Genomic DNA, 25000 nt, shown 5'->3' on the forward strand with positions numbered 1-25000 from the left:
TTAAGCATATGTGTATATAACAAGGTTATAATAGTTTTGAATTTTTTATTTCCTTTTTATTTTTATTTAATTTTTAATTTTTCACTCCAATTTAGATTCGTTTTAGTTTTGTTAGTTTTAGTATTTATATCAAGGGATATTGGAGAATTGAGAAAACAGTTATTTGTGTAATGTGGGTTGTATACTGAGGCTGGACAACACAATGTCCAATTTATAAATAATATTATTGTGGGGAGCCTCCAAGTAGGATTTCGCTTAGGGCCCCATATGCTTAGAAACGTCCCTGCTAATAGTACAGTTACGCTTCTCCGGGACAGAAATGTAAACAGTGCTGGGAAGGGGAGGAGTATTGTACTGTATGGTAGTAATATAATGTCATGTACGGTTGTCAAAAAAAGCCAAGCAAAGATTTTTTTTTTTCGTTTTCTAATTATGTTTTATTTTATAAATATTAACAACGCACTAGACTTCGGCAGGTCTATTAGGTTACTGAGTCTGATGCTTTGATTCAAATCTGCTTGTCCCCCACTGTTTACATTCCCTTTATACATCACTTTCTGAGCTTACATGAATAGCTCACCAAGACGGGAAATTTGGCTGAATTTTGAAATGTATTTGATCGTTCAGGTGTAACGGGAGCTAGCTGGTAGATAGCTGTGCAGTGTGTAAACCTCACTCTCCTGACCTCACTCCTAGCCTTTAACCTCCTTGTTAGCGCACCAGCCTCCCACACCGGAGACACTTACAATGGTGCCGTGACCCGGATGGGAGTGAGGTTTAAGGGGGTGAGTGTAAAGGGAGCCAGCTGATAGATAGCTGTGCAGTGTTTAACCTCACTCTCCTGAACTCAAGAGGTGCACTAGTGACTGACGTTAGGGGCTGTAGCCTTTAGCCTCCTTGTTAGCGCACCCTCCTCCCAAGCTGGAGACACTTACAATGGTGCCGTGACCCGGATGGGAGTGAGGTTTAAGGGGGTGAGTGTAAAGGGAGCCAGCTGATAGATAGCTGTGTAGTGTGTAAACCTCACTCTCCTGAACTCAAGAGGTGCACTAGTGACTGACATTAGGGGCTGTAGCCTTTAGCCTCCTTGTTAGCGCACCCTCCTCCCAAGCCGGAGACACTTACAATGGTGCCTTGACCCGGATAGGAGTGAGGTTTAAGGGGGTGAGTGTAAAGGGAGCCAGCTGGTAGATAGCTGTGCAGTGTGTAAACCTCACTCTTCTGACCTCAAGAGGTGCGCTAGCAACTGACGCTAGAGGCTGTAGCCTTTAGCCTCCTTGTTAGCGCACCCACCTCCCACACCTGAGATGCATATTATGGTGCCGTGACCCGGATGGGAGTGAGGTTTAAGGGGGTGAGTGTAAAGGGAGCCAGCTGATAGATAGTTGTACAATGTGTATAAACCTCACTCTTCTGACCTCAAGAGATGCACTAGCGACTGTATGCGCACCCGCCTCCAACAAAGGAGATGCCAGTTTGAGTCTTGTTCGGAGCGGGGCGAGCAGGGCCGATTACACAGGCATGCATCCACATTACGAGCGTTCTCAGAACACACGTTATTTTTACGTTACTGACATTCAAAAAACATGTCCCGGACCAGCGTTAATGTTGAGCGCTGCTGAACTGCAAACCAAAGTCTTTACCGGTTCCATATTAAATGTAAAACAAATCACAGGATAAAAACAGGATAAGACAGGATGAGGTCAGGCCATCTATTATCACCATCTAGTGATATCTTCATGTTACGGTAATGGCGGGTTTAAAGATTTAAAAAATGTTTTTTTACATTTAGTTTTAGTTTACGATATTAATGGAGCAATATGTAACATTCACATCAAGCGTTTAAAATGGGTACTGCAGTCCAAATTCAAAATATTGTGGGAGCGTTGTCTCCCCTGCCCCCTCCTCCCAAGACTCGAAGCTCACATGGGTTGCCAGGTTGAGGACACGCAACAGGAATGAGCATACTGACTATGGCAATCGACGAGCCTTACACTGTAAGATGATCAGCTAATGTATACAGTTTTTATTGTTTGCTAATAATAAACCAGCTCATGTGGATATTTTATAACTCTGTCAATGTTAGCTAGATGTATTGCTGGCATCCATAGCTGCAGCGAGCTGTGTTTCCCTGCTAACTTCTTTCAAATCTGGCAACCCGGGGTGTCAAAATACTATGGGAAATGGGCAGTGGGCGGGATCACACAGGCCAAAACACAAACAGAAACTCCAGCCCCGAACGGACATTTTAAAGTAGAATATACTGACTGTTTTTTTTTTTTTTTTGGAGAAGCCAGTATTTCAACTTAGCATGTTTCATAAATCTCTGATAACATATTATGATAATTTGATTCAATATATTACATATTGCACCTTTAACCTTGGTGTATACGTGCTCTCCGAGCGTTGCCTCTCTCATTGCTATAGACTCAAGGCAGCACATAAAGCCTGATTTACTGTACGGATATGGATATAATGGATACTACAGCATTACTCTAGTAAAACCATTGATCATTTTATTAAAAGAATGGTTTCTAAAAAACTAAGGTAAGTTATAGTCATGGTTACTACAAAATTACTATAGTAAAGCTATGGTTAATTTTCACAATGGGATCATTTATTAACAAGAAAAATGATTTGTTTTTACAGTTTTCAGTATTGTTTTCCACTTTGAAGTTTATGATATACATTCATTTTCATGGTAAGTAAAAAACATTATCATTAAAAAAAACGTTAGAATCAATATTTTTATTTGAGGATATATATATATATATACTTGATACGGGATGTCCCGATACAACACTGTTACTGGAATCAGGTCCGATACCACACTCATGTACTTGTACCCATGTTCGTAAACATGTTCCAATACCAAAAACTGACACCATCTGTCGTGCGAATATCATTCCATAAACATTCAGCAAAATAAAACTAAATAAAATCACGTTATGTCCTAGTGAGATTATTTAACCACAAATACTGCGATTAAATGAGATAAAAACGGTATATAGTTTGCATGTGCTGCACACTTTAAAGTGAATGTGAGGAGCCGGTGTTGTGCTGATGCTGGCTGCTCATACATTTTAGAGCTCATTGTCTCAAGCATGGAAAACACCATCATTAGCACTGCACGCTCTGTTTGTAGCAGATTACAGCGGGCAGAGTGCTAATTCACATTGTAGCGCAAGGCATGTACAGACTACAGCCGTGGCCAAAAGTATTAGCAGTGACAAATTTTGTGTTTCACAAAGTTTTCTGCTTCAGTTGTTGTGGTGTTGATTCACATTGTTTCTAGATTATTGTGCAGAGTGATCAGATGTATTTTAAATAATTGCAAAAAGCTTCATTGAAAGAAAATTTCACTGTTTTTTGGCCCTGGCACAAAATTACCAGCTAACATAATTTCACTAATCATATCAGCACCACCTGGGAATGTGTGAACGAGTACTTGGTGAAATCACTCTATCATTCTGATTGGATTATAAGAGCAGACTGATTGTTATAAAAGGAGGGAAGAAGTGCTTCCAATCATTGTGTTCTTGTTAGCAATGTTTATATCTAAAGAACGACGTGCAGCCATCGCTTTGCCTCAAAATGGCCTCACATGCAAGGAAATTGCTGCAAAGAATATTGCACCTGAAAGAGTAATTTACCGGATCATCGAGAACTTCAAGGAGAGAGGTTCAACTGCAGTGAAGAAGGCTTCAGGACGTCCCAGAGTGTCCAGCAAGCGCCAGGACAGTCTCCTCCTGAGGAGTCAGCTACGGAATCGTGTCACCACCAGTGCAGAGCTTGCTTAATATTGGCAGCAGGTTGGTGTGAGTGCATCTGCACGCAGACTGAAATTCTGCAGGAAGTACAAGGATTGGACAGCTGAAGACTGGTGCAAAGTTATTTTCTCTGATGAAGCCCCCTTCCGACTGTTTGGGACATCTGGAAAATCGATAGTCCAGAGAAGAAAAGATGAAAGCTACCATGAGTCCTGTGTCATGCCAACAGTGAAGCATCCTGAGAACCTCCATGTGTGGGGTTGCTTTTCATCACAGGGAGTGGGCTCTCTCACAATTCTGCCCAAAACACTGCCACGAATAAAGAATGGTATCAAAACGTCCTCCAAGAGCAACTTCTCCCAATGATCCAGGAGCAATTTGGTGATGATCCATGCGTTTTCCAGCATGATGGAGCACCATGTCACAAGGCAAGAGTGATAATGAAGTGGCTTGGAGATCATTACATTGAAATTTTAGATCCGTGGCCAGGCAACTCCCTAAATCTTAATCCCATAGAGAACCTGTGGTCAGGCGAGTGGACAAGTAGAAGCCTACAAATTGAGATCAACAAATTGATATCCAGCATGCCAGAGCGAATTACAGAGGTTATGAAGAACAAGGGTCAACATTGTAAATATTGACTCTTTGCATATATTGAATGTTTTTGCCAATAAAAGTCTTAAAAGCAGCAAACTTTGTCACTGTCGCCAAAAGCAAAATTGAGTGAGGTTTATGCTTAAAGCTGAAGTTTGTAATTTCTGCACCACACAGAATTGCAAAAATTACAGATGTTTTCGAACAGATTCCAAAAAACTCACAACAGACAACAAACAAATACACAACCCCCCAAACTCATAGCATTGGTTGAGCCACTGTTGCTGTGCCAGGCTGGACGGGCTGCTTAAAACAAGCAGAGAAATGTTTCTATAGTGTCTCTCGCTCTTTCTCTCTCTCTCTCTCAGATGAATAATTCCTCTGTCACACATTGAAAGGACAGATAAAGAGGTGTACTTCTCTATCCCCTCAGAGCAGGATGCGAGAGAGGCAGAGGGAGGGAGGGAGAGTGGTGTACACATGATCAAATAGTGAAAAAAGGACTCTAACGAGAAGTAGAGCAATGCTTGTGATGACGACTGTAAATGTGTGTTTAGAGGTCAACCAAACCTTGAGTGTACTTATCTTCAAATGTAACATTCAAAGTATCTCTCTCTCTCTCTCTCTCTCTCTCTCTCTCTCTCATACACACACACAGATACATACACACACTCTGCATTTGCTCTCTCATACCATTAATTGTAGTAATTTACATATGACAGAATGTATGAGTGAGAAAACGAGAGATTGGAAGGCAGAGAGAAAGAGAGTCTGTTCCAAAATCTACTTAGTTGCCTATATATGTAGCATTTTAAGACATCTTAAAATACATAGTTAACACACATAGTTATAGACGTAGACAAGTTATAGATTTTATATTTCATTTTAAGTTTGCAGTGTATTTAGTCTTCTCACACACTTGCTGTGGTTTTCAGTGTCTTATTTTCTTTTGCCAAAAAATATGAATGTGAAAAATGTAACTAAAAAGACTTTGGCCTTAGAATATCAATACGGTATTGGGAGGTAAAATATTGTGATTTGGAAAGGAAAGGTTTCCCCCCACCTTTACAAATTAGCTGCTTTAGGCTACCCCTGAGATGGCTGAAAAACTGCCTAAAAGTTACTTTGTAGGTCTCCAGGTCTTTGGTCTCTCTCTCTCTCTCTCTATCTCTCTCTCTCTCTCTCTCTCTCTCTGAGATGAAAGGAATATTGTGACCTTTAGGGCCGATCGATCCTGGGCTGGTTTATCGGGTTAGGGAGGCCCAGCACACGAAAGGTCAAGTGTGCAGTAAATCATCGAGAGCCTTCTAATGAGTGTGTGTGTGTGTGTGTGTGTTTGTGTGTGTGTCTGTGTGTGTGTCTGTCTGTGTGTGTGTCTGTGTGTGTGTGTGTGTGTGTGTGTGTGTGTGTGTGTGTGTGTGTGTGTGTGTGTGTGTGTGTGTGTGTGTGTGTGTGACATTACACTGCACTTTTTATTAGCACCAAGAGAGCAAGTTCACAAAATTGAAAAAGAGAGAGATGGAGAGCGGGTAGGAAGAGAAATAGCATGTGACAGAGATGAAGACTTGGTTATATACATAGCTTTTGCTAAACACAGCATTTTGTTTTATCAGTTTTGTCCTGTTCTTCAGTAAAAATATGTAGAGATCCTTAAAACAAGAAAACTTGAAAACTACATTTTGATTTAATTGAGACTTAATTATAATAATAAAAGAGACTTTATGTTCATTTTTATAACCCCATTGACAAACTGTTATTTTATGTAGGGCTGGGAAAATACAGATTTTCCGATTTCTGATTGACAAGCTCTCGATTCGATTTGATTCCTATTTATTAGGGCATATTTCATTTATTATGTCCATTGTCCTTACATATGACTCTCTCTCTCTCTCTCTCTCTCTCTCTATCTCTCTCTATCTCTCTCTCAATTAATGCTGTCAGTGATACGGGGGACCTTCTAAGTTGGTACACTAAGAAAATATTAATTTTACAAATGTAGTTTTATCATTAGTTTTTATCATTTTGACCCATATTTTAATTCACATACAGTGCATTCAGAAAATATTCAGACCCCTTCATTGTTTTCACATTTTGCTGTGTTGCAGCCTTAGGCAAAAATGCTTTAAATTATTTATTTATTTTCACATCCAACTCATCTCCATTCACAAAGCAAAAAACTTTGACTTTTTATAACTTTGCAGATTTATTAAACATAAAAAACTGAAATGTCACATCGACGTAAGTATTCAGACTCTTAACTCAGTACTTAGTTGGGGCATCTTTGGCAGCGATTACAGCCTCAAGTCTTTTTGGGTATGATTCGACAAGCTTTGCATACGTGGATTTGGGGATTTTATGCCATTCTTCTCTGCAGGTCCTCTCCAGCTCTGTCAGGTTGGATGGGTACCGTTGATGGCCAGCCATTTTCAGGTCTCTCCAGAGATGTTCGATTGGGTTCAAGTGTGGACTCTGGCTGGGCCACACAAGAACATTCACAGAGTTGTCCCTGAGCCACTCTTGCATCGTCTTGACTGTGTGCTTTGGGTTATTCTCCTGTTGGAAGTTGAACCTTCGGCCCAATCTGAGGTCCTTAGCGCTCTGGAGCAGGTTTTCATTAAGGAGATCTCTGTATTTTGCTGCGTTCAGCTTTCCTTCAACCCTGACCAGTCCCCCAATCCCTGCCGCTCAAAAACACCCCCACAGCATGATGCTACCATAGCCATGCTTCACTGTTGGGATGGTGTTGAGCAGGTGATGACCAGTGCTTGGTTTCCTTGGCTGCATCATAACAAAATGTGCGAAACAATAGTGGTCAGAATACACTGTATGTGGACAGTGGGCCTAAGTTGTGACATTTTACATAATACCAAGCTATAGGAAGTCAGTTCAAATTGTTTATTATGTTTCTAGGAGTGTTGGTTATTCATGTTTTTGAGATGTTACAGACATTGCTGCTGTTTTTTTGTTTTTTGTTTTTTGTAAAGCTGCTTTGGAGCAATGTGGCGCAGATTCAAGAAGAATAAATAGCATCCGCTAAAAGTGTCGTTTATCTTTGCACGTTCTAACTGCACTTGTTTAGTGCCCACTAAAGGAATTATGCAGGTCTGGCAATGGCGCAAAGGTGGCCACAAAATCGCTGCTGAACGCAATTTGCACACTAAATTCTGATCTTGCGGTCCGATTTGGAGTGCGGTATAGCCGAGGATACTGCAGACCACCGTATTTGACCCACCGGGACTGAACAGCATCACGTTGATCCAGACCCTGGATTATCTCTTAAACATGCAGAACGTGCGCATCTGGATGTATGCCAGATTATTACTCTTTTCCACATCATTTGATGATTATTTGATTAATTACTGCTGAAATGATCGGTTGAAAATGTTCAAAAACATCTCTTTTAAATAAAATGTATTTTAATGCCTACTTTATTTCGGCGGTAATAGCGCGATGTAAATTGCGCAGGACAAATTGCACAGATTTTTTTAATGTGCAATGTCTAATGAGCCTAATTTACATAGAAAGGAGGCGTGTTTGCATGGAAAGGAATGACAATGACTTCATTTAAATATTGAAGCAATTTCAGAGCTGATTGCGCCCGCTTAACGTGATTGCGAGTGGTTAGAGAATAAGACGCAGGTATTTGCACTGAAATATCACACGCAAAAGTGCCACAACTGTTTAGTGAATCTGTCCCTGTGTGTTGGAAAAAGCACAAATAAAAAAACTATACAAATAAAAACAATTTGACTTGAATTGACTTTTATGTTACAGTGGGGGTTTTTTTCTGCTTTGGCAACAAAATCTCAGTGTTCTCTCTTTCCATTGTCAAACAAACAAGTGATAGCTAGTGCTGAAGCATTTTACCAATCAGAAATTGCTTATGTCCAGCATCATCCAATCACTGCCAACCATGTTACAATAGAATTATACATTATAAATTGTGAATCTATGTACTGATTATCATTGTCCTATGCCTGCCAAACATCATCTACAGCCTGAAACTGAACTTTTGGTAGGAAGTTGGATTGAAGCACTTAGCTGCATAGGGAGCTATAGGATTCTACCTTGCTCCCTATTTAGTGCATTTCTTAACCTCCAGTGTGCTGTCTGTCTGCACTGGTCTCAGAACAGTTATAGAGAGCTATAGGATTCTCCCTTGCTCCCTATTTAGTGCATGACTTAACCTCCAGTGTGCTGTCTGTCTGCACTGATCTCAGAACAGTTATAGGAGAGCTATAGGATGCTCCCTTGCTCCCTATTTAGTGCATTACTTAACCTCCAGTGTGCTGTCTGTCTGCACTGGCCTCAGAACAGTTATAGGAGAGCTATAGGATGCTCCCTTGCTCCCTATTTAGTGCATGACTTAACCTCCAGTGTGCTGTCTGTCTGCACTGATCTCAGAACAGTTATAGGAGAGCTATAGGATGCTCCCTTGCTCCCTATTTAGTGCATTACTTAACCTCCAGTGTGCTGTCTGTCTGCACTGGCCTCAGAACAGTTATAGGAGAGCTATAGGATGCTCGCTTGCTCCCTATTTAGTGCATGACTTAACCTCCAGTGTGCTGTCTGTCTGCACTGATCTCAGAACAGTTATAGGAGAGCTATAGGATGCTCCCTTGCTCCCTATTTAGTGCATTACTTAACCTCCAGTGTGCTGTCTGTCTGCACTGGTCTCAGAACAGTTATAGGAGAGCTATAGGATGCTCCCTTGCTCCCTATTTAGTGCATTACTTAACCTCCAGTGTGCTGTCTGTCTGCACTGGTCTCAGAACAGTTATAGGAGAGCTATAGGATGCTCCCTTGCTCCCTATTTAGTGCATTACTTAACCTCCAGTGTGCTGTCTGTCTGCACTGGCCTCAGAACAGTTATAGGAGAGCTATAGGATGCTCCCTTGCTCCCTATTTAGTGCATTACTTAACCTCCAGTGTGCTGTATGTCTGCACTGGCCTCAGAACAGTTATAGGAGAGCTATAGGATGCTCCCTTGCTCCCTATTTAGTGCATGACTTAACCTCCAGTGTGCTGTCTGTGTGCACTGATCTCAGAACAGTTATAGGAGAGCTATAGGATGCTCCCTTGCTCCCTATTTAGTGCATGACTTAACCTCCAGTGTGCTGTCTGTCTGCACTGGTCTCAGAACAGTTTGAAATGCACCTTATTTTCACCCTGACTCCATATAAAGCCCCTGAAAGCAATTATTATTATTTTTAATTTTTTTAAATAAAGGATTTCTAATGAAAACCTTGTACTAATGTACATATTAGTGTGCATTGCGTTTAGCAGTGAGGTGTTTCGCAATAAAAATAAATAAATAAAAAATACAAAAATGTGATATCGAATGAAAATAAAGACTAATCTTATTGACTGAAACAGGTTTCAGTGTAAAAACGTAATTAGTTTTCTTACCAGATGTAGATTTGTTGCCGTTTCTCCCAAAGAAAAATTCAGCTGTGATCGGCACCATGTTGTTTTGTTTGTTGAAATTTGAACTCTTTACTGATAGTATCACCATTCCTACTCGATCCACCCTGAGCGGGATTCGAACCGGTGTTCAACGGCATGGGTGTCGAGCAAGCAAGGAGGCTATAAAAGTCATGGACCCTAGCCTTGGTCGCTAGTGCATCTCTTAAGGCCAGGAGAGGGAGGTTTACACACTGCACAGCTATCATGTACCAGTATCTCCTGAACTGAGATCAGTAGGTTTAAATTAAATTAAATGATGCATTGCGTATAGAGTAGCCAAAATACAACGTTCACACACATATGCATGCAGGGTTGCATGAGGTTATAAAATGTATATCACAAAAGGAGATGTTAGGCATCTTTTGCATCTTTTGCGCATAAAGTAAATGGTGACTGAGGCTAACATTAAGTCTAACATCCTTTTTTTGTGTTCGACGAAAAAAAATAAGTCGTACGGGTTAGAAACAACATGAGGGTGATAAAATGATGACAGAATTTTCATTTTTGAGCGTACTTTCCCTTTAAAAGTACAGTACAACAACACAAAACCTTGACTGAAATTGTAAAAAGACTTCAGGAGAAAAATGATTTACAAAAGTGATGTAAATAGCCCCAATAATCATTTTCAGTATTAATGTTTAAATGTGACATCAAAATAAACAACTGCCTCTATCTGTTTCTGTCACACAGGGAGCTTCTTCCAGTTTGGTGGTGAAGTTCGCTGATACCGATAAAGAGAGAACCATACGGCGCATGCAACAGATGGTCGGCCAGTTTGGCATCTTCAACCCCACCGTGGCCCTGCCTTTCAGCACCTACAGCAGTACCTACAGTTCTTATACACATGCGGTGAGCATACGCTTCATGCCTTGCATGCATCTAGAGCATGGATCTCAAAATCAAGGGGGCCGTATAAAATGTGCAGAGTGTGGCTCCTAGGCTTGTATTTGAGAGCCTTGATCTACAGGGACTAAAAGTCCAATGCTTTAGGACTTGAAGTTGTCTTGTGTACTTACAGTACACTGTACGGTGCGCTTCTGTAGTCTAGCAGCATCAGATTAATGACCAGTGTCCTTGTGTGAAGACTTTTGTTCACTCTCACTGCGGTGTTGAATAATGCATTAACATAATTTCAAATCCCAACCCATGAATACTTAAAGAAAAACGTACAGTTCCTGTGCAGTTTTAACTCTTGCTCCCTTTGCACCCTTCAGAATATAAGTAGCAGTACTCACATTTATCCTGAGAGTGATTTTAGGTGAAGGGTTTTATGAGTTATTTGCATGTGAATATCTGGCTTTGATTACTAAGGGCTTCTGTATAACTTGTGGTTTTACTTAATGTGATCAGCACAGAGTTGTGCAGTATATTGAATATTCACAGAATATTTGCAAAGGTTTTACTAGCAATATAAAATTAAGCATTTCTATGATATTATAATATGCTCTGATTTAAAATTGTAATATTACAATCTGTGAATTAGTTCAACCTGTTTACCATTAATTAATAAAAATGTTTTGGAATATATAAAATTTTAAAGTAGAATAAAATTAATTATAATTATTATTATAAATATTACTTTATTATAAAATTTACATATTTTTATATTTAAATATTTGAGTAAAATTACATATTTATTACAAATATTTCTGTCTATTTGTTTGAATTGTTTTTATTGGTGCACATAAATTAAAATGATTGAATGTTGTTCTTAATTATGTTCATTAAGTGAAAATCATTGCCGAAAACATGCCGTGATTATTTTCAAATAGATTTTTACTCTTATTTTACTTCTTGCATTCAATATTTTGTATCTAACTGGCATCAATGGCACAATAGATTTAAAAATGTAAATACAAGCAAATATATAAATATCCAGTTGTAGATCAAATATTATCAAAGGGGTGATATAATATATATATATATACCGATCAGCCACAACATTAAAACCACCTGCCTAATGTGGCTTGGGTAGCTCAGCGAGTGTTGACGACTATAACCCCTGGAGTCGCAAGGTCGAATCCAGGGTGTCTGAGTGACTCCAGCCAGGTCTCCTAAGCAACCAAATTGGCCCGGTTGCTAGGGAGGGTAGAGTCACATGGGGTAACATCCTTGTGGTCACGATTAGTGGTTCTCGCTCTCAATGGGGCGTGTGGTGAGTTGTGCGTGGATCACAGAGAGTAGCATGAGCCTCCACATGCTGTGAGTATCTGCGGTGTCATGCACAACTAGCCACACGATAAGATGCGCGGATTGACTGTCTCAGAAACGGAGGCAACTGAGACTTGTCCTCCACCACCTGGATTGAGGTGAGTAACCACGCCTCCATGAGGACCTACTAAGTAGTGGGAACTGGGCATTCAAAATTGGGATAAAAATAATTAATAATAAAAAAAACCATTATATTCTTCTCGCCACAATTGTACAGAGTGGTTATCTGAGTTACGGTAGACTTTGTCAGTTCAAACCAGTCTGGCCATTCTCTGTTGACCTCTCTCATCAATAAGGTGTTTCCGTCCATAGAACTGCTGCTCACTGGATGTTTTTTGTTTTTGGCACTATTTGGATTAAATTCTAGAGACTGTTGTGTGTGAAAATCCCAGAAATACTCAAACCAACCCATCTGGCACCAACAATCATCCATGCGATTATCTAATCTGCCAATTGTGTGGCAGCAGTGCAGTGCATAAAATAATGCAGATACAGGTCAGGAGTTTCAGTTCACATCAACCATCAGAATTGAGAAAAATGTGATCTGAGTGATTTAGACTGTGGCATGATTGTTGGTGCCAGACGGGCTGGTTTGAGTATTTCTGGGATTTTCACACACAACAGTCTCTACAATTTACTCAGAATGGCGCCAAAAACAAAAAACATCCAGTGAGCGGCAGATCTGCAGATAGAAACACCTTATTGATGAGAGAGGTCAACAGAGAATGGCCAGACTGGTTCAAACTGACAAAGTCTACGGTAACTCAGATAACCACTCTGTACAACTGTGGTGAGATATACCATAACTCATATACCATATCTATACAATATCATCTCTGAATGCTATTCTGAGATGCGGGTTGGTGCTGTTTTGGCGGCACGAGGGGGATTTACACAATATTAGTCAGGTGGTTTCAATGTTGTGGCTGATCGGTTTGTATGTATATATATATATATATTACACACACATTTCACCCATATATACATATTATATTATTTAATTTGAATGAATCTTTTTTGCTATATCACCCTGGCCTAGTTCAGCATTCTCAGTGTAGTTAGAAAAGGCAAATGCATATGTGAGTAATTCCTCTTCTTTAGATGATTCCCAGTTCATTTATGAGATGATAATGTATTCGAAGTGCATGGATTTCTGTGCATATTCACACGCGTATTACTTCAGACGATAACACCATTAGAGATTACAGATTAACGCAGTGATCTGATGGAGTGCAGAAGAGGGAGTTGGCCATTATTTTAAATACTTTTCAGCTCGTGGAGTCTCGTGCAAGTGGGAAGTTTGAGAATCTATATCACGTGGCAATTGGAGCACAGCGCTCTATATATAGAATATACCCAGCAGGCATTCAGCTTTAATTACATTGTGGAGAAGTTTGTGCGTATGTGTGTGTGTGTGTGTGTGTGATGTTTCAAACTGCAGCTTTAATTCTACAATCCATATGATCTTTCACTAAGAACATGTGTTAGTTGCGTGACGTTTATTATCTTATTTGTGTGTGTTTCTGTGTGAACGCTGTGCTATGTGTGACATCTAAACATGGAACAAACAGAAGGGAAACCCCCAGGTATCCCATCATCCACCTGTTCTATGTCCATGCACACAGTCAATATAACAACACATGTATAAACCTCACACACACAACCTGAAACATACACACACACGTAACTAATGCCTGAAACACAACACAGAGGTATATGATTGGGTGCAAAATTACATATTTTCATAATTGACTAGTCTGAAAGTTTTTATAACGATGGGTTTTTTGTAAACGATAATGAAGACAAGATACAAATATTCCACCAGTTTTAATTGAAATATACTGTTGATGAAAATATGACGAGACAAACATTAAATTGCAAGATTGTTGTGAATACGGCGTTTCCTTAAAAACGCGCAACACGTAACACAATATCCTAAACTGTCAAAACTGTGAGGAATACACAGAGAGTAACTTCTAAAAAGTAACTAATACTTCAGTGTGGCAGGGCTCTCCTCCGCCCCTGGCAGCGGCTCCATCGCTCCAGGTGGTCGGGGGAGTCCAGTCCCCACTCGCCTCGCGGACGGAGGCCGTTCACCGCGTCTGGGCGGTCGGTCTACTCCCTCCCCCGGTGGATGGCAGCGGCGCTCCCCTGGGTGGACGGCAGTGTCGAGGACTCCGCGACGGGCATCCCTCCTCCTTCCCGGGTTTCGGCACCAGTGTAAAGCGATCAATGGAAAGGAGGAAGTGAACCGGCTTGACAGTGTAAATAATATTTTAATTACCAACTTAAACAAAAGACAAACACACACATATGACGGACATGTCCGTAAACTATCTCTCTCTCCCGTACGATCCTCTGCAGTCGACCTTTATCCCTCTCAAAGGCTTGATTAGCCTAATACGGGACCAGGTGTGTAGGATCACGACCCGGCCCCACCCGGGGCAACAGCAGGAGAGAGAGAGAATTAAACGTACTCGCCGGTTCTCTGATACGCCGTAGCCTGGTCCTCGTTCACTCCTCCACCCTCTAGTGGATGACACCTGCTCCTCTCTGGGTGGATCAGAGGCAGTCTTCCGACCCCTGGCAGAAGGAACGCCCCTCCGCGGTTTTGTGGATGGTAGGGGTCTACTCTGCCCCTGGCAGTGGTTCTCCTGCTCCAGGCGGTCAGCAGTGAGCCCCTTCCCTCTCGTGGATGTCAGCCAAGTTTTAGCAGCCGGTAGGGGTCTCCTCTGCCTGGCAGCAGCCTGACCGCTGCAGACGGTTGGTAGGGAGCCCCTCCCCTCGCAGTCAGCGGTCGTTCCTCTACTTTCAGATGGCCGGGCTCCTCAGTCCCCCCGCGGCTGCTCCTTTGGGGTTGATGGTAGTGGCGAGGTCTCTACTGTGGCGCTACTATTAAAATAATAGTCTCTTTCTTCTGCGCTAGCCTCTATACTAATCCTGCCACTTTGTGAACTTGGTAGTGCAGTGCTGCGGATTTTGTTGACTTTGGTAGGACAAATGACTTTCTATGTTCTTCATTTGTAAGTCACTTTGGATAAAAGCATCTGCTAAATTAATAAATGTAAATGTTTTTAGCTTGCTAACTCTGATTTAATGGCACAGACATTACAAAGTTAACCATATCGCCCCCCTTGAGTATTGAGGTAAGACTGTTAATTATGTTCAACAGGACTGCGTGCTTCCAATGCGTTGGCCAAGTATTCACGTCAGCATTTGCACACTTTTTGTGTACGTGTTTAGAGTATGTCTCTAGCCTAAACTGTTTTATAAAGACCACGTGCAGTAGAGACACACAGACACAAACACAATTCTCTAGGCAGGTTAAGACAATACAACGGCTGGCAGCAGCTCTAATTTAAACTGCATGTGGATTATTTAAATCGGAATGAGTAGCACTTCAAACAGTGCCTTAAATAGTGAAAACTTGCCCTAAAGGGAACCACTGAACACACATACATCTACACATATATGCATACACCCACTAAATGAAAAAGAGATTCAGTTTGGTCATACTATGATACAGCAGCAACACACAAGCTGAGTTCTCCCTGCACAGGAACCATTTGGATTATACGATCTGCCAACTGCATTTGCATAATAGCATGAGAATTGTTCAGGAAGATTTCCACTCTGTCTGAAATATCATGGTTCTTTGGCACGGGTTTGTGTTGAGTTGATTTGAAAAGTGCATCTGGGGTTTCAGAAGACTTTCAAAAAGAGAGCAATCACCAACTCTGACTCAGGGTTCGAAAATAAGTCTTCTAAATTGGAACTGAATAGAATAGAAACAATTAGACCAAAATAGATTAGAGCTTAATAGAACAGCTCAAAATTCAATAGAACTCAACCATATAAAATAGAATTGAATAGAACAGTAATAGTACAATAGAATAGAAATAGACTAAAATGTAATATAACTGAATCAAATATAATAGAATCATATCAAATAGACCCAAATAGAATAGATCCTAATAGAATAGAACTCTACCATTAGAATAGAATAAAACCAAACAGACCAGAATAGAATAGATCCTAATAGAATAGAACTCTACCATTAGAATAGAACATGTACATTAAACCTAATGTCCAATTCTGACTTCTTTTCAGGGTTAGAAAAAAGGCTAATAGAATAAAGCTGAACTGAATAGAATAGCAACATATAGAATAGAATAGACCAAAATAGAACAGAACTGACCAAATAATATAGAATAGAAAAAAACAGGAAACATTTTTTAACACTACCATTAGAATAGAATAAAACCAAACAGACCCAAATAGAACAGAACTGAACCATATAAAATAGAATTGAATAGAACCAGAAAGACTCAAATGTAATATAACTGAATCAAATATAATAGAATCATATAAAATAGACCCAAATAGAATAGAGTTATGTACATTAAACCTTATGTCCAACTCTGAATTCTTTTCAGGTTTAGAAAAAAGGCTAATAGAATAAAGCTGATCTGAATAGAATAGCAACATATAGAATAGAATAGACCAAAATAGGACAGAACTGAAACAAATAATATAGAATAGAAAAAACAGGAAACATTTTTTAACTCTACCATTAGAATAGAATAAAACCAAATAGACCAAAATAGAACAGAACTGAACCATATAAAATAGAATTGAATAGAACCAGAAAGACTCACAAGTAATATAACTGAATCAAATATAATAGAATCATATAGAATTGAACCAAATAGAATAGAGTTATATACAATTCTGGAAATTGTATATAACTCTGTATAAATTGAAAAAAACTGGAAATAAAATTAACATTTTTTAACTCTACCATTAGAATAGAAAAAAAACAAACAGACCAGAATAGAATAAATCCTAATAGAATAGAATAGAATAGAATAGAATAGAATAGAATAGGACAAACCAAAATAAAATAGAACTCAACCATATAAAATAGAATAGAATAGAACCAGAAAGACATAAATTGAATTGAACTGAATCAAATACAATATAATCATATAGAATTGAACCAAATAGAATAGAGTTATATACAATTCACCAAATGACCAACTCTGACTTATTTTCAGGGTTACAAAAAAGGCTAATATAATAGAATAGAATAGAATAGGACATACCAAATTTAATGGAATTAAATTCAAATAAATAGAACTGAACTAAATAGTATAGAATAGAGTAGAACAGAGCAAAATAGAATATAACTCAACCATAAAGAATAGAATAGAACCAAACAAACCTAAATTTAATAAAACTGAATCAAACAGAATATAATACAACCAAACAGACTGAAATACAGTAGATTAGAGCCTGATAGAATAGAATAGAATAGAATAGAATAGAATAGAATAGAATAGGACATACCAAAATTTAATAGGAATCAATCATATATATACACTCACCTAAAGGATTATTAGGAACACCATACTAATACTGTGTTTGACCCCCTTTCGCCTTCAGAACTGCCTTAATTCTACGTGGCATTGATTCAACAAGGTGCTGAAAGCATTCTTTAGAAATGTTGGCCCATATTGATAGGATAGCATCTTGCAGTTGATGGAGATTTGTGGGATGCACATCCAGGGCACGTAAGCTCCTGCTCCACCACATCCCAAAGATGCTCTATTGGGTTGAGATCTGGTGACTGTGGGGGCCATTTTAGTACAGTGAACTCATTGTCATGTTCAAGAAACCAATTTGAAATGATTCGAGCTTTGTGACATGGTGCATTATCCTGCTGGAAGTAGCCATCAGAGGATGGGTACATGGTGGACATAAAGGGATGGACATGGTCAGAAACAATGCTCAGGTAGGCCGTGGCATTTAAACGATGCCCAATTGGCACTAAGGGGCCTAAAGTGTGCCAAGAAAACATCCCCACACCATTACACCACCACCACCAGCCTGCACAGTGGTAACAAGGCATGATGGATCCATGTTCTCATTCTGTTTATGCCAAATTCTGACTCTACCATCTGAATGTCTCAACAGAAATCGAGACTCATCAGATCAGGCAACATTTTTCCAGTCTTCAACTGTCCAATTTTGGTGAGCTCTTGCAAATTGTAGCCTCTTATTCCTATTTGTAGTGGAGATGAGTGGTGCCCGGTGGGGTCTTCTGCTGTTGTAGCCCATCCGCCTCAAGGTTGTGCGTGTTGTGGCTTCACAAATGCTTTGCTGCATACCTCGGTTGTAACGAGTGGTTATTTCAGGCAAAGTTGCTCTTCTATCAGCTTGAATCAGTCGGCCCATTCTCCTCTGACCTCTAGCATCAACAAGGCATTTTCGCCCACAGGACTGCCGCATACTGGATGTTTTTCCCTTTTCACACCATTCTTTGTAAACCCTAGAAATGGATGTGCGTGAAAATCCCAGTAACTGAGCAGATTGTGAAATACTCAGACCGGCCCGTCTGGCACCAACAACCATGCCACGCTCAAAATGGCTTAAATCACCTTTCTTTCCCATTCTGACATTCAGTTTGGAGTTCAGGAGATTGTCTTGACCAGGACCACACCCCTAAATGCATTGAAGCAACTGCCATGTGATTGGTTGATTAGATAATTGCATTAATGAGAAATTGAACAGGTGTTCCTAATAATCCTTTAGGTGAGTGTATAATTGAATAGAAACAGGAAGACCAAAATTGAATAGAACTGAATCAAATACAATGGAATCATATAGAATAGAACCAATAAGAATAGATTTATATACAATATAATTTTTTCAGGGTTAGTAAATAAGGCTAATAGACTAAACTAGAAATGAATAGAATAGTCCAAAATAGAATAAAACTGAACCAAACAGAATAATAACATGTGGAATAGAATAGATCAAAATAGAATAGAACTGAACTGAATAGTATAGAACAGAAGAAAACATACCAAAATAGAATAGAACTCAACCATATAGAATAGAGTAGAATAGAACCAAACATGGCAAAATTCAATAAATCTGAATTAAATAGAATAGAACCAGATTGAATAGAATAGAACCAAACAGACCAAAATAGAAGGTGGAATAGAAAAGAATAAAACCAAATAGAAAAATAGAATAGAACTGAATAGAATAGAACTAGAAAGACCCAACAGAATAGAACTAATCCATATAAAATAGTCATAGAATAAAACAGAATGAAAAAACATAGACCTGAACTGTATAGAATATAATAATAAAGAATAGAATTAAACCAAACCAAACAAATAGAACACAACTTTCATTTTCATCACAGCTATGAACCTTTATTTGCTACTTGCTTATGCTAATCGGAGGCAGGTAGTATTAGGAGGCGGGACTTTGTGTGTCTAGAGAGCATTTGATTGGACAACACCTGTGAGTGCAAGATGAGTCATTAATACTGTATTTCTGGTCTGTTAACCTGGAAAAAAGACAGAAAATTCTAGTTTTTCTGCTAAAGCGTCATCGTATTTTGGAGTACACCCCAGTGTAGATGACTACAACTCTAAAAGTAACAGACTATAAGCCACAAAACGTAAAAAAAATCTTTAAGATAGTGTTGTAAAGTGAGATAATCTAAGGCTAAACTAGCCTTGACTCAAATTGAGGTTTAAATGAAAGGGAGAGACTGCAAAGCACCAAACAGAGCCCTGTACCCCATTTCCCATAATGCCCTGCTCCAGCACTCTCTGGTGGGAGAGGAGGCTGAGACTTTACAGTCAATTCTCAAGAACTAAAACACAACCAATCCTGCTGCAGTAAAGGGCATTTCAGAAGAAACCTCTTTAGTGTAAACAAAGAACAGGCCACAAACCTACTTACGTATGACGTTCTGCGTTTTGCTGTGTCACGTTCAAATTCATGGGTTTTCAAATGACTATCAAGGAGCTTGTGCATGAAGAGGATGTTCAGATTACAAATAGAGCTCTGTAAAGCTGTAAAAATAGGTAGATGTATTTTTAAAACTCTGTGAGTGGGTGTGTTGTGATTGGATGAATCTGTCCGTGGTTAACAGTGACCCCTGGTGGAGCGTTTGAAAACTAAACACATGAAGTGACAAAAACTCTACAAAGATAATTAACAGCAAACAATTTGGAGGATGTTGGCCTTATTTCCAATAGTTTAGTGGGATTTGTGAGATTCATATCTAGTCGGCTACTGTTGGGGTGGGCTGTAAATTTATATCAAGGTTAAGATATGCTTGTTATCATAATGTTGTGCTTCTTGTCTGTAATCCCTACCCAAGGTTAATAAGTGCTTTAAAAGTATTTTTAATTATTCATGTAAACTAATGTTAGCAAATACAACCTTGTTACCGGTTACTGATTATTCATTACATACATGGATTTGGAGGTTATATACCATGATATACAGTCAACAGTATAGCGGGATCTCAGGGTATAAGGATAATGACCAGCTCTAGTCTAGTTAGCTAAAAATAATTATATAGCTATGTCTTTAACTACAATATTTTTTCTATAGTCTTAATTTGTACACAAGCATTCCCCAACACATAAATACATGCATGCTGTCCTGCTTTCTGTCTTAAGAGGGCTTTGCATTGATTGGTGCGTCTCAGAGCGGCACTACACCAGTAATTGGCCCATGATGCAGTGCTGATTGCTTTACAATACCTGGGGAGTTCAATATGCATTAGCATTCAATAAAAATACAGATTGATACCACACACACACACACACACACACACACACACACACACACGTCTCTCTCAGTGTAAATGAGATTATTAAAAGAGGTTATTTACAATCGTCTCTGTGTGTCAGATGTGACTGAATATAATATATTACAATTTATAAAAATATTCTTTTACATTCGTGGGTCAATTTTGATCCGGGCATCAATTGTGGATTTACACATGATATAATGTTGATTTTTTTGTACATCTATGAGTTAGATTATTACTTATAAACACTTTACTTACAATTAGCATCTTTCCCATACTCTCTCTCACACACACACATACACACAGTCACACACACATACACATATACACACAGTCACAAACAAACACACACACATATACATATACACACAGTCAAACACACATTCACATATACACACAGTCACACACACATACACATATACACACAGTCACAAACAAACACACACACATATACATATACACACAGTCACACACACATTCACATATACACACAGTCACACACACATACACATATACACACAGTCACAAACAAACACACACACATATACATATACACACAGTCACACACACATACACATATACACACAGTCACACACGCATTCACATATACACACAGTCACACACACATACACATGTACACACAGTCACACACACATACACATATACACACAGTCACAAACAAACACACACACATATACATATACACACAGTCACACACACATACACATATACACACAGTCACACACACATTCACATATACACACAGTCACACACACATACACATATACACAGTCACACACACATTCACATATACACACAGTCACACATACACACATATACACATATACACACAGTCACACACACATTCACATATACACACAGTCACACACACATTCACATATACACACAGTCACACACATACACATATACACACAGTCACACACACATATCACATATACACACAGTCACACACACATTCACATATACACACAGTCACACACACATTCACATATACACACAGTCACACACACATTCACATATACACACAGTCACACACACATTCACATATACACACAGTCACACACACATTCACATATACACAGTCACACACATCACATATACACACATACACATATACACACAGTCACACACACATTCACATATACACACAGTCACACACACATACACATATACACACAGTCACACACACATTCACATATACACACAGTCACACACACATACACATATACACACAGTCACACACACATTCACATATACACACAGTCACACACATATACACACAGTCACACACACATACACATATACACACAGTCACACACACATTCACATATACACACAGTCACACACACATACACATATACACACAGTCACACACACATACACATATACACACAGTCACACACACATACACATATACACACAGTCACACACACATACACATATACACACAGTCACACACACATTCACATATACACACAGTCACACACACATTCACATATACACACAGTCACACACACATACACACAGTCACACACACATTCACATATACACACAGTCACACACACATACACATATACACACAGTCACACACACATACACATATACACACAGTCACACACACATACACATATACACACAGTCACACACACATACACATATACACACAGTCACACACACATACACATATACACACAGTCACACACACATTCACATATACACACAGTCACACACATACACACAGTCACACACATCACATATACACACAGTCACACACATACACATATACACACAGTCACACACACATTCACATATACACACAGTCACACACACATACACATATACACACAGTCACACACACATACACACATACACACATACACACAGTCACACACACATACACATATACACACAGTCACACACACATATACACACAGTCACACACACATACACATATACACACAGTCACACACACATCACATATACACACAGTCACACACACATACACATATACACACAGTCACACACACATATACACACAGTCACACACACATACACATATACACACAGTCACACACACATACACATATACACACAGTCACACACACACACATACACATATACACACAGTCACACACACATACACATATACACACAGTCACACACACATACACATATACACACAGTCACACACACATACACATATACACACAGTCACACACACATACACATATACACACAGTCACATACACAATACACACACATACACATATACACACAGTCACACACACATACACATATACACACAGTCACACACATATCACATATACACACAGTCACACACACATTCACATATACACACAGTCACACACACATACACATATACACACAGTCACACACACATACACATATACACACAGTCACACACACATACACATATACACACAGTCACACACACATTCACATATACACACAGTCACACACACATACACATATACACACAGTCACACACACATATACACATACACATACACACATATACATATACACACAGTCACACACACATACACATATACACACAGTCACACACACATACACATATACACACAGTCACACACACATACACATATACACACAGTCACACACACACACATATCACATATACACACACAGTCACACACACATACACATATACACAGTCACACACACATACACATATACACACAGTCACACACACACATATACACACAGTCACACACACATACACATATACACACAGTCACACACACATACACATATACACACAGTCACACACAACACACACACATACATATACACACAGTCACACACACATACACATATACACACAGTCACACACACATACACATATACACACAGTCACACACACACATATCACATATACACACAGTCACACACACATACACATATACACACAGTCACACACACATACACATATACACACAGTCACACACACATACACATATACACACAGTCACACACACATACACATATACACACAGTCACACACACATACACATATACACACAGTCACACACACATTCACATATACACACAGTCACACACACATACACATATACACACAGTCACACACACATACACATATACACACAGTCACACACACATACACATATACACACAGTCACACACACATACACATATACACACAGTCACACACACATATACACACAGTCACACACACATACACATATACACACAGTCACACACACATACACACATACACATATACACACACATATACACACAGTCACACACACATACACATATACACAGTCACACACATCACATATACACACAGTCACACACACATACACATATACACACAGTCACACACACATACACATATACACACAGTCACAAACAAACACACACACATACACATATACACACAGTCACACACACATACACATATACACACAGTCACACACACATATCACATATACACACAGTCACACACATACACATATACACACAGTCACACACATACACATATACACACAGTCACACACACATACACATATACACACAGTCACACACACATACACATATACACACAGTCACAAACAAACACACACATACACATATACACACAGTCACACACACATACACATATACACACAGTCACAAACAAACACACACACATATACATATACACACAGTCACACACACATTCACATATACACACAGTCACACACACATACACATATACACACAGTCACACACACATAACACACACACATACACATATACACACAGTCACACACACATACACATATACACACAGTCACACACACATTCACATATACACACAGTCACACACACATACACATATACACACAGTCACACACAAACACATATACACATATACACACAGTACACACACACATATACACACACAGTCACACACATACACATATACACACAGTCACACACACATACACATACACATATACACACAGTCACACACACATACACATATACACACAGTCACACACACATACATATACACACAGTCACACACACATACACATATACACACAGTCACACACACATACACATACACATATACACACAGTCACACACACATACACATATACACACAGTCACACACACATATCACATATACACACAGTCACACACACATACACATATACACAGTCACACACAAACACATACACATATACACATCACACACAGTACACACACACATACACATATACACACAGTCACACACACATACACATATACACAGTCA

General features: G+C 39.3%; 1 protein-coding gene across 1 annotated transcript in view; it reads left to right on the forward strand.

The window, feature by feature from the left end:
• Nucleotides 1-25000, forward strand: part of LOC127649348 (CUGBP Elav-like family member 5) — a 233613-nt gene that overhangs the window by 177904 nt on the left and 30709 nt on the right. Inside the window, exon 6 of the mRNA XM_052134402.1 lies at nt 10521-10679. Coding sequence (XP_051990362.1) covers nt 10521-10679 — 159 coding nt within the window. The remainder of the gene's footprint in view (nt 1-10520; nt 10680-25000) is intronic.

This window comes from Xyrauchen texanus, chromosome 9 (genome assembly GCF_025860055.1).
Source record: "Xyrauchen texanus isolate HMW12.3.18 chromosome 9, RBS_HiC_50CHRs, whole genome shotgun sequence".
NCBI classification, from domain to species: domain Eukaryota; kingdom Metazoa; phylum Chordata; class Actinopteri; order Cypriniformes; family Catostomidae; genus Xyrauchen; species Xyrauchen texanus.